The sequence below is a fragment of the Salvelinus fontinalis genome, unplaced genomic scaffold (assembly GCF_029448725.1).
Source record: "Salvelinus fontinalis isolate EN_2023a unplaced genomic scaffold, ASM2944872v1 scaffold_0798, whole genome shotgun sequence".
NCBI lineage: Eukaryota > Metazoa > Chordata > Actinopteri > Salmoniformes > Salmonidae > Salvelinus > Salvelinus fontinalis.
In genome coordinates, this window is record NW_026601007.1 from 77,139 (window position 1) to 88,630 (window position 11,492).

Below are 11,492 nucleotides of genomic sequence, written 5' to 3' on the forward strand. Positions count from 1 at the left end.
AATTGACACTTTGTGGTCTTTTGCCTCAGAACCTTGCTAAAATTACAATTCTGAAATTGACACTTTGTGGTCTTTTGCCTCAGAACCTTGCTAAAATTACAATTCTGAACTGCCACTTTGCAGTGTTCTGCCTCAGAACCTTGCTAAAATTACAATTCTGAACTGCCACTTTGTTGTGTTCTGCCTCAGAACCTTGCTAAAATTACGATTCTGAACTGCCACTTTGTTGTGTTCTGCCTCAGAACCTTGCTAAAATTACGATTCTGAACTGCCACTTTGTGGTGTTTTGCCTCAGAACCTTGCTAAAATTACGATTCTGAACTGCCACTTTGCAGTGTTCTGCGTCAGAACCTTGCTAAAAAGCATTCCTTACAGGAGATTGGATGGTTTGATGACAACAACAATGCAGTGGGAGTTCTAACCACCAGATTGGCCACAGATGCATCTCTGGTTAAAGGGGTAAGCACAATGCTCGGATTTACACATTGAGAGAGCGATCAAAATGTATCACATCAATGTCAATTCAGAATCATTCTACTGTACAAATCTTTAAAAATGTCTACCTCTACATATGCTTCTATGTATTTACAGTTGCATTCTTTAGAGTTGCAATGTCTGATAATGGATGGAACCTACTTGTTTCCTCTCTCCTCACCACCAGGCGACTGGGTCTAGGTTGGGTCTGGCCACCAACACAGTCTGTGCTCTCACCATGGCCATTGTGGTGGCCTTCATCCACAGCTGGCAGCTCACCCTCCTCATCCTCGCCTGTGTGCCCTTCCTCATTGGAGCCAAAATCATTCAGAGGAAGGCCATGGCAGGCCACGCCTCCAAAGACCAGGGTGCCCTGGAGCAGTCTGGGAAGGTAAACATCAACTTTCTATTGCAATCGGGTTTGCAAAATTCCGGTAATGTTCCCAAAATTCCCAGATTTTCCAGTAATCCCGGTTATAGGTTTTACGGAATCAGGAAAATCAGGGAAACCTTAAAACAGGATATCTGGATAACCAGGGAATTTCAGGAAGGTTACTGCTAGTATGCAACCCTAATTGCAATGCACTTTGGTACAGTGGGCTATATCAGTGTGTGTGATACCATGTGTTCAAATAAAACGTTAATATATCTTTATTAATATTTTGTAGATATCTACTGAGACCGTTGAAAACTTCAAGACAGTTGTTGGATTGACACGGGAGGACGTCTTCTTTCACAAGTTCATGGACAGTCTAGAAAGACCATACCAGTAAGAGTACAGTCATTCACTTTGTTATAGACTCAGCTTTTGGATTGTTTGACCTTATAACCTACAATCAAGTACTGATTACATTTCAATTGAATACATCAGGAACGGTTTGGTGAAGGCTCCCATCTACGGACTAACATTTGCCGTTGCCCAAGCAATCCCTTACATGGTCAAGGCTGCAATCTTCCGCTTTGGTTCCTGGCTTAATGCTCACTGTCACACAGAATATGAAAATGTTTTCCTGTGAGTATACATACTGGTACTGTTATATCCTCATCTAAAATGAATACATTCATACCAGGGTTGGGGTCAATTCCATTTCAATTCCTGTCAATACAGGAAGTACACTGAAATTCCAATTCCAGTTCTCTTTAATGCTTTTCAATGAGGAAACTGTGGAATTGAGTTTTGAATTGACTGAAATGGAATGTACCCCAACCCCGACTAGAAACCTTGGCTGCCACATTGTCACTATACGGTAATATAAAAATAATAACATAATTATAACATTAATTTGGTGGGTGCTTATATTTGTCCTATTTCACACATGTACACATGTGTATTAATGCACATGTGTGATTTGGAAGTGTGTTTTTTGCACATTCCAAATCTCCCTGAGACCCTCGTTGGGTCATGACCAGGGTCTGCAAATATAGTGGCAGTGATAGTACAACATGGTCCTTTTCTTTCGCAGTGTGTTTTCTGTGATCACATTTGCTGCCATGAACATAGGAGAATCAGCATCTTTTGCTCCTGACTTTGACAAAGCAAAAGCAGCTGCTGGGAGAATTCTTGGCTTGTTGGAGAAGAAACCAGAGATTGACATTTACAGTGAGGAGGGAGAGAAGCCAGTGAGTGAGCTATAATGTGTCTTACTCCAATATAAACAAAAAAACAATGATATCACATTGTGTTTTTTCTGGGACGATGATCTGGAACAAAAATGTTGTCTTTTCCAGACGGACTTTGTCGGGGACATTGAGTTCCGAGGGATCCACTTTGCGTACCCGACCCGTCAGAACGTGAGGGTTCTCCAGGGGTTGAGCGTGTCAGTGGGGCCTGGTCAGACCCTGGCCCTGGTCGGGGAGAGTGGCTGTGGGAAAAGCACCTCCATACAACTGCTGGAGCGCTTCTATAGCCCTGCTGAAGGACAAGTGGTGAGACCCAAAATAATCTCATAATACATGTCATATAAAGCACGCTTTTCAAAACCATTTCAAAGTGCTAAACCAGTATACTGGGAACTGGAATGCGACAAATATAGTAAAACTGTTAGGCCACTTTTCAGCATTTTAATATGTCATATTTGTAACATTGGTGGATTATTAATTCCTTTGGTATTCCAAGATGTTACTTATTTTTAATCTGAACATTTTAAACATTCTAAACCTAAATCTGTGGTATCATTGTGGTGTCTCAGTTAACGAAGGGGTTGACCTAACTCTGTGGTATTATTGTGGTGTCTCAGTTAACGAAGGGGTTGACCTAACTCTGTGGTATTATTATGTTGTCTCCGTTAACGAAAGGGTTGACCTAAATCTGTGGTATTATTGTGGTGTCTCAGTTAACGAAGGGGTTGACCTAAATCTGTGGTATTATTGTGGTGTCTCAGTTAGTGACGGGTTTGACCTAACTCTGTGGTATTATTGTGGTGTCTCAGTTAGTGAAGGGGTTGACCTAACTCTGTGGTATTATTGTGGTGTCTCAGTTAACGAAGGGGTTGACCTAACTCTGTGGTATTATTGTGGTGTCTCAGTTAGTGAAGGTGTTGGCCTAAATCTGTGGTATTATTGTGGTGTCTCAGTTAGTGAAGGGGTTGACCTAACTCTGTGGTATTATTGTGGTGTCTCAGTTAGTGAAGGTTGTTGGCCTAAATATGTGGTATTATTGTGGTGTCTCAGTTAGTGAAGGGGTTGACCTAAATCTGTGGTATTATTGTGGTGTCTCAGTTAACAAAGGGGTTGACCTAACTCTGTGGTATTATTGTGGTGTCTCAGTTAACGAAGGGGTTGACCTAACTCTGTGGTATTATTGTGGTGTCTCAGTTAGTGAAGGGGTTGACCTAACTCTGTGGTATTATTGTGGTGTCTCAGTTAACGAAGGGGTTGACCTAACTCTGTGGTATTATTGTGGTGTCTCAGTTAGTGAAGGTGTTGGCCTAAATCTGTGGTATTATTGTGGTGTCTCAGTTAGTGAAGGGGTTGACCTAACTCTGTGGTATTATTGTGGTGTCTCAGTTAGTGAAGGTTGTTGGCCTAAATATGTGGTATTATTGTGGTGTCTCAGTTAGTGAAGGGGTTGACCTAAATCTGTGGTATTATTGTGGTGTCTCAGGTAATGAAGGGGTTGACCTAACTCTGTGGTATTATTGTGGTGTCTCAGTTAACAAAGGGGTTGACCTAACTCTGTGGTATTATTGTGGTGTCTCAGTTAACGAAGGGGTTGACCTAACTCTGTGGTATTATTGTGGTGTCTCAGTTAGTGAAGGGGTTGACCTAACTCTGTGGTATTATTGTGGTGTCTCAGTTAACGAAGGGGTTGACCTAACTCTGTGGTATTATTGTGGTGTCTCAGTTAGTGGATGGGTTGGATACTAAGACCCTGAACCTGTCGTGGCTGAGGTCTCAGCTGGGCCTGGTGTCCCAGGAGCCCATCCTGTTCGACTGCAGCATCTCAGAGAACATCCAGTACGGGGACAACAGCAGAGAGGTCTCCCAGGATGAGATAGAGGAGGCAGCCAAGAACGCCAACATCCATGACTTCATCATGGGCCTGCCAGAGGTATAGTAACAGTATAGTGAGTGAGATGGGAGGAGACATGATAGGCTGTAGCTGTAGGATGATATTTGAAGTTTTCGATCCAAAAAATGTCACTGGTGAGGTCACAGTAGAACGTAAACTACTGTCTCTCTACAGATATTCATATAGAATAGCTATTGACTAGCCCAGAACAGGCTGTTATGACTTTATATTTTAATTTATATTTTAAAAGTGTTCAATATGGACAAACACTATAAATTGTGTTGTTGTTTTGTCAGAAATACAATACCAGGGTTGGGGACAAGGGGACCCAGATGTCTGGAGGTCAGAAACAGAGGATAGCCATTGCCAGAGCTCTGGTCAGACAGCCTAAAGTACTGCTGCTGGATGAAGCCACTTCCGCCCTGGACACAGAGAGTGAGAAGGTAAGTCACATGGACATTGAGTGTCGGCCATCTCATTTTCTACCTATTAATTCATTAATGGCCTGGTCACACACAAAAGCTTATCTTCACACAGTATGTCCTCTCCCTCCTTCCCAAATAACCTGTCTCTGTGTTTCCTCCCTCCCTATCCCTCCCTCCCCCAGATTGTCCAACAGGCTTTAGACGCCGCCCGGCAGGGCCGCACCTGCATCGTGATCGCCCACCGCCTGTCTACCATCCAGAATGCAGACCAGATAGCGGTAATTCAGTATGGTCAGGTGACAGAGCAGGGTACACATACTGACCTCATGGCTAAAGGGGGGGCTTACTATGCCCTGGTCAACGCACAGGTCACCCACTAACTCATATTCAGATTGGTGTTTTGCAGCGTATGTACTGTTCTGTTGAATGTTGTTTTGTGAGCTCTTTTCATTGAGCTGCACTTCTTAGCCAGGTCCCCCTTGAGAAAGAGGTCTCCTGTCCATAATGGGACTTCCTGGTTAAATAAAGGTTATATATACAAATGTATAAAGAATAAGGAATCTATATGGATAATGGTATGGTAGCCATAACTCACTTTGAATGGACTGCTAAAATGATGTTGAATTGCATGATACAAACTGTCTCATTGTCAGTTGGTTTGATCACATGTAGGTGGTAAACTGAAATGTAGCCTATTGGGTTCCTGTGCTATTGGGTTCCTCACTGTATGACTCACTTTAGCGTAATGCTGGAACACGGACATCAGCGTAAATAAGTCTTGATAAGCTGCCTGGAATGAAGGAACTGTTCTTGACCATGGCACCTTTCATTGTCTGAAGACAACAAGTACAGTATGTATTTCTATAAGGAAAACAGTAAGACACATTATCACAGTTAAATGACTGGATAAAAGCAGTGATTAGGAAAGGTTGTATACCTGTAAATATGAGAGGTTGATGTTCAGAAGACTGTTGTATGTTATTGTATACTGTGATATTTGGATTATTTTAAACAGGGACACTATGCTCTAGAAGGCAAAGTATGCATTGAAGAATATCTATATATTTAAATTAGTACGCTATGTAAGGCTGTTACTTGTTTGTAAATATGCATTCAAATAAAACATTAGATCCCATAACATGTTATTTTTAACCTGATTCTAAAGTAACATAATGATTCATCTGTAATCTAAATTAGATTATGGGGAATATGTCAATACATTTTCAAATAAACTTGGAACTCGTTCATTTTAAATGCAACTAAATAGGCTACTGAAGTCTGCAGAGGGCTGATGGACACAAGATGGCGCCCGTTGCCAATGAAACACGTTAGTGGGGTAATAGAACTTTCAAACGACTTCAATTCGATTGAGGCCTATTTCAAATGCCACTAAATGTAGCCTATCTCCAACCAAGGCTAACTTCGGTAAAAATGCCACTTGTTTTCCAACTGTAAAAGAAGATTTAAATAACACTAGGTGGCATAATTGTGTTAGGCCTATGCGAAATAAATTGTAGAAATATATGACCACATCGTTTTAGTCTAGTGTTATGGAAATTATCTTATTTGGTTTACATGCTAAAAAAATTGTGTAAAGGTAACATTTCTTATCTTGCACGCGGGCAACATTAATTGTATTTCAACCTCCCGAATTCAATCAGAAATAATAGTCTACAGCTCGCCGTAAGAGAATGATTTTTAAAAACACGTTAAAACATTTTTGTTGTCATCAAAATCTCATCTTAAAATACTAAAATCGCGATAGTTCCAGGCTTGGTGTTAAACGAGGTGGGCCTATTTCAAAAGGCCCAACATGAAGCGATGAACCAGTTATCCCTATCGTACATGCCCTTCTCAGTCAAGTCAACCTATAACATTTAGGAAGAAATTTATTATTCTTCGCCAATGTATTCACTTCGTTACATATGTGTTTTATTTATTAAGAGTTCTAAGAGTTTTATAAATGAACTTAGCCTACATTTGTAAGTAAGTTTCCCACAGCAAGTGAAACATGCACCGCTCCACTGTTTCCCAAATCCAGTAGCTGATTTGGTTCTGGGTGCCACTGCCGAGATTACTCAAATATATACTAAAGGCAAGCTATAGTTTTTTAAAGCAATAAACATAATATATTATTTCGTGGGAATAATTTTGTGGATCTAGAGAAGTTTTGCCCTACAATAGTTTTGCACTACAATAAATATAGTAAGTATTATGATGGAAATTATTTGACGGATCTAAGAAAAGTTTTGCCCCTCAACTTTTTCATCCGACTTTTGCCCATTTTATATTTGTTGTTTTTGAAAATAATGCTGATATTAATAAGATCCTATACATATTACCTTATGGCAAATTAACAAGTGCTGCAAAGAAAAACTACTTCTGCCTATTTGTAAAAGTGACCCTTACATTCGCAACCAAATATGGAACATGTTTTACGCACGCAGCTGTTTCTTTCTCTGGACGCGAGCTTTAATGTTCAGAAAATGAGATATTACCACAAGAAAATTATAATACTTAAAATATTAGTTACAGTATTTATCATGCAATCCCGCTAAAATGTTTGTTTTTAATGTGGATGTTCGTTTACTCAAATTACCCAAACTTCCAGACACGTATCTTGGCGTGGAAACGTCACCTGCGTGACACATTTCTCTCTATATTTTTATTATAATTGCAATTACAATTTCATTACATACATTCCGATATAGATTTTCATTTGTTTTTATATAAAATGTTTTGCACATCTGGATGTAAAACGTCACAGAAAGCAAGTTCAGCGCTAATACTAATTTATTAAGAAAAACTAAACCTATGGTTAAGGCTATGACATTCTGATGAAAGAACATGTTCTATTAAATAGTTTGTTTGAACGTTCTTATTTATTTAAGAAGCAGCAGATCGGAGAATCAAAGACAATTTGATTGAATGAAACTTGTAATTGTACATGCAGGTCATGTGCAGCATCGGCCTATGTCAACTATATATAAAATTGCCACAGCATAGCAACATTTTAGGTGGGCTGTACCAGTAACAATTTTAGCCTACTTCTAAATTGCAGAGAATAGCTTTGTCGACTGTGCCAATGACGTGTTCAATTTCAATTAGGAAGCAAACAAACGGAGTCTAAACGAATTGATTCTGAATCCATACCGACTTTATTGAGTGGCTTAAATTAGAAAGCCAGTCTCTGAGAAATGATGCTTGTGAATTTAACGTCACTTTACAACATGCTTACTTAAATTAAAATATGAGAATAATAAACAGTGAATGATTTCGAAATCATCTTACAAATAAATTCAAAAGTGCGTCTATTAAAAGACTCAGAAATACAAGTAAAACTTGTGGTTAAATATAACTCCCCACAATAACATTTTTTATAGCCTGACAAATAAACAAAACAAAATAAAACAATAATGTCAAAATACACTTCCGTACATGTTCAGATATTTACTAGAGCCAAATGTACAACTAGAAATAACTATACAAAATCGTCTCATGGACAAATACATAACTCACCTTTACATTGGTGCGGAATAATTTTCTAGGCTATTACATTTCTCATTATATACAGCCTTGCAGTGACGTGAAATAAGTAAGTATTTATTACAAACTTGGTCAGGCTCTTTCTGATAGTTTCCGTGGAGCGTTTAATCAACGGGCGACATAACTTTTGCTCCATTATTAATAAACAGGGGATGTGTTCGATAGGGTAGATTAGGACATCAAGAAAACGTGGATCAGCGCACATAGACAGCCACAGTGATTTGTTCTTACAAAGGAGCCGTCGAAAAGGACGCGTACTGATCATTTCACTGTTCAACAGGCTAATAAAGTGCCACAGTTTGGTTTTGAATAAAAGTACGTCAGCACAGCAGTAACACGATATTGCAGGACACATATTATCACCAAGTGATAGTACAACGTTGTCTATTTCTTGCTTATTGTAATACCCATGTAATAACCATGTTGCGTAAAAACACTCAAAAAGGGTACATACACCAAAGTATAGGCGTCCCCGGTCGGATCAGTCTGTGCGTTAGAAGAACATTGATGTGTTTACATTGTGCCCCAGTGTTCCAGTGTGCCTTCGGGATTACTTTACCAGTACTGTATTTGACCTGTACACCCCACGTCATCAATAGGCTACTAGGAGATATCATTTGATCAGTAGTCTAAATCACTTGATTAACTCAACTTGCACACATTAGCATAATTACGCATACTCGACGTATGTCCACTGTAGTTTAGTCATTTCCCTCAGATCATATGTTTTTCTCAGATATTATACTTAGTCGAGAGAGTTTAGAAAGGCCGTTCGTTTCCCGTTCCCGGAGTAGATTCGGGAGCTTGCAACAGGTCGGGGGAATGGCATCGAGGACTCCCCGGGGCGCTGTGCTCACTGTCGGTATCGCTTCCCCTCTTTCCCCCGCTGCCAGAGCCAGACCCGGCGGAGCCCCCGGCGCTGTGAGTCTTTACGTGTTTACTCAGATGGTCGCTCCGCATAAACCTCTTGTTGCAGACCGGACAGGCGAATCTTTTCTCCCCGGTGTGCGTGCGCAAGTGTCGCTGGAGCTCGTCAGAGCGCGTAAACCTCTTCCCGCAAAACAGCCAATTACACACAAACGGTCTCTCTCCGGTGTGCCACCTCAAGTGCGCCTTGAGGTGCGACGTTTTGCCGTAAACCTTACCACAGCCCGGAATGTGACAGCTATGGAGCCCTTTCCTCCGCAGACTTGCTCCCGCCGGCCCCAGCCTCTCCGACTCCTGACAGTTGGGACAGTCGCAGGTGGCTCTGCCAGAGTAGCGCCGTGCGGAGGACCGGGGAGACCCCGCTAGAGAGGCCGTTGGCCCCCCAGATAACATAGTCCCCCCTGCTCCGCCTAATGGAGACGGACTGGAGTCTGGATAAGAGGATAACACCGGCTTGTAACCGTCCATCAGGTGTTGTCCGGTTGTCAAAAGGTGTGGAGAGGGACTTGTACTGAAGGCTGAGTGACTTAGGCTGGAGTAATCGGAATTGTAGCCCCCTAAAGGAGAGTGTAACGACGTCTGGATTCCACCGGAGTGCAGCGAGGACTGTAGAGCTGCTCCACTCGGGTTCTGAACATCAATCCAACCCGCTCCCACATCCCACCATGCAGACGCGCCGGTGGTGCCAACCTCTCCTGTGGGGATACCATGATGGGACGACTTGAACCAGGACTCGTACGGATGTGCAACGCTCATTCTCGGGTAGATGCCTTGCAGACTGTCCACTGAGGAGTGCACCTTGGAAATGAAGACGGGCTGATGGCTGGGTTCTTGAGAACTGTTTGTAACGGAGGCCTGAAATACAGAATAGTCGTTTCCAAAGTGGGGCGTGGATGAGTTGCCGGACGTTAGGGAGAAGGCACTGGATCCGGGAGAGCTGTTGGTGCCAAACGAGTCCGATAGACCAGCACCGTTACGGGACACTCCAAACCCGGACAGGCCGGACCCAAGGCTGCAGCTGCTGGCGGTGGCTCGCTTCCACGGGTGGAAGCCTTTCCCAAAAGATGAAGAATTATCCGAAATGGAGGATGGTGATGGGCTCGGACTCCCTATCTTGTTGCATGTCGCAGCCAACATGGCTAAAGGAGTCGATCCTAGCCTCGGCTCCTCCTGAAATGACAAGAAACAACATGTTGATATCGATAACGAACCTTTCAGTTTGCTTGGTCAGTTGGTGCCTAATAGCCTTTCCTATAGTAAGCTACAATAACAATGATTATTTGGTCGGTGAAAAGTTCATTCCGTGCTAATGCAAAAGCTACTTTGTAAACTATTTCCATTTGCAATAGACCAACTAGCGGGACAGTTTAAACAGGCATCTTTTCCAAGTCATAACAGAGTCATAACATACCTGTAGACTGAGATGAAATAGAACGCACCAAAATGTAGCTATAACAAAACTATTAAATGACGTTATATATGACATGCACAACAACATGCGCGTCTTGTGCACATCAGTAGAAAGTTATATCCCGGGCGCGTCTCTCTGTCGTTGCGAAATGAATCTCAGCTTTTTACTCGTGACCCACTTGCTTAAAACATAATCAACGAACTGTCTTTCCTAGTGTGACGGAAGCAATGTTAATCCCCTCCGCTGGACAATAAAATAACTAATTAAACCAGCAAGAAACCCCTTAGACTCACCCCTAGAAGTGAAGTTGCCATCACAAAAAGTGCCCTCCTCAGAGGATCTTTTTATATTTATGAATCACAGCAGTGTTTTTTTAGAGGTGTGCAATACAATGATGTGTTCCGCCCATTCCACCACAATTGTAGGTCCTCTCCGGCTTTGAAGTACCGCTGTGACACGGGCGACCAATCAGCGCCTCTGTTCCACCACACTGCCACATTCTAACGTGAGGTCATCAGTAGACTACTTCAGACAGCTCTCCACCCCTTCGCCACCCTCTTCATAATAAAAGAACGGAAGAAGGTAAAGTTAAATGAGAGTGAAAATAATTACTTATTGAAATCTGAAAGAGGACATTTGGGAATTGTATTTATTTACGATTAAAATGAGACTAATTGTGCTATTATTTATTGTTATCGTAATTATTGTTATTAGGTTATTATTCGTTGTTGCTGTTATTGTTATTTATAGTTTGGTGTTATTACAGTGGTATCAAACATTTGTATATGACTATTTAGGAGATTTTCAATCCCTTTTTTCAAAACTTTTGCTTCACTTTCTACCAGTGTTACATTGAGGCCATACATGTCTTAGCTAACCTTCTGTGGCGTATTTCCCTTCGAAGTTTTACATTAATGTTGTTGTCATTACTTTTAAGTAATTCATGCGAACAACGATTATGAAGCCTACAAAAGACTCCACTGTTTTCACATGCAGGACCAATATTACCTTTTTTGAAAATGTCACTTTACTGTAATTGCATTCAATTATTTTGACAATTTTTTGATTAAAACTACAATGCACTGCATTCCAGAAAATAGATGACTGACTTTATCATTAACTTCATAGTATGACAAAATAATTATACACTTAATTTAACAAGTTCGTTTACATTGGTACATCAGTTCATGGAGTTACA

At 41.3% G+C, this 11,492-nt stretch overlaps 2 protein-coding genes across 3 annotated transcripts in view; one reads left to right on the forward strand and one right to left on the reverse strand.

The window, feature by feature from the left end:
• LOC129847360 (ATP-dependent translocase ABCB1-like) overlaps positions 1–5,562 on the forward strand; it is a 29,444-nt gene extending 23,882 nt beyond the window's left edge. Inside the window, exons 21-29 of the mRNA XM_055915130.1 lie at positions 376–459; positions 662–865; positions 1,143–1,243; positions 1,346–1,486; positions 1,938–2,094; positions 2,203–2,400; positions 3,818–4,024; positions 4,282–4,428; positions 4,593–5,562. Coding sequence (XP_055771105.1) covers positions 376–459; positions 662–865; positions 1,143–1,243; positions 1,346–1,486; positions 1,938–2,094; positions 2,203–2,400; positions 3,818–4,024; positions 4,282–4,428; positions 4,593–4,790 — 1,437 coding nt within the window. The 3' untranslated portion in view covers positions 4,791–5,562. The remainder of the gene's footprint in view (positions 1–375; positions 460–661; positions 866–1,142; positions 1,244–1,345; positions 1,487–1,937; positions 2,095–2,202; positions 2,401–3,817; positions 4,025–4,281; positions 4,429–4,592) is intronic.
• Positions 5,563–7,549: 1,987 nt separating this feature from the next.
• On the reverse strand, positions 7,550–11,173 carry LOC129847361 (transcription factor Sp8). 2 transcript variants are annotated; one of them, XM_055915131.1, is made up of 2 exons: positions 10,295–11,173; positions 7,550–10,053 (listed from the first exon to the last, which is right to left on the reverse strand). In XM_055915131.1, the coding sequence occupies exons 1-2, from the start codon at positions 10,379–10,381 to the stop codon at positions 8,716–8,718; spliced, it is 1,425 nt and encodes a 474-aa protein (XP_055771106.1). In that variant the 5' UTR covers positions 10,382–11,173; the 3' UTR covers positions 7,550–8,715. The 2 variants fall into 2 exon arrangements, with proteins under 2 accessions (XP_055771106.1, XP_055771107.1); XM_055915132.1 differs by having other exon boundaries at positions 10,588–11,171.
• Positions 11,174–11,492: the final 319 nt, after the last annotated feature.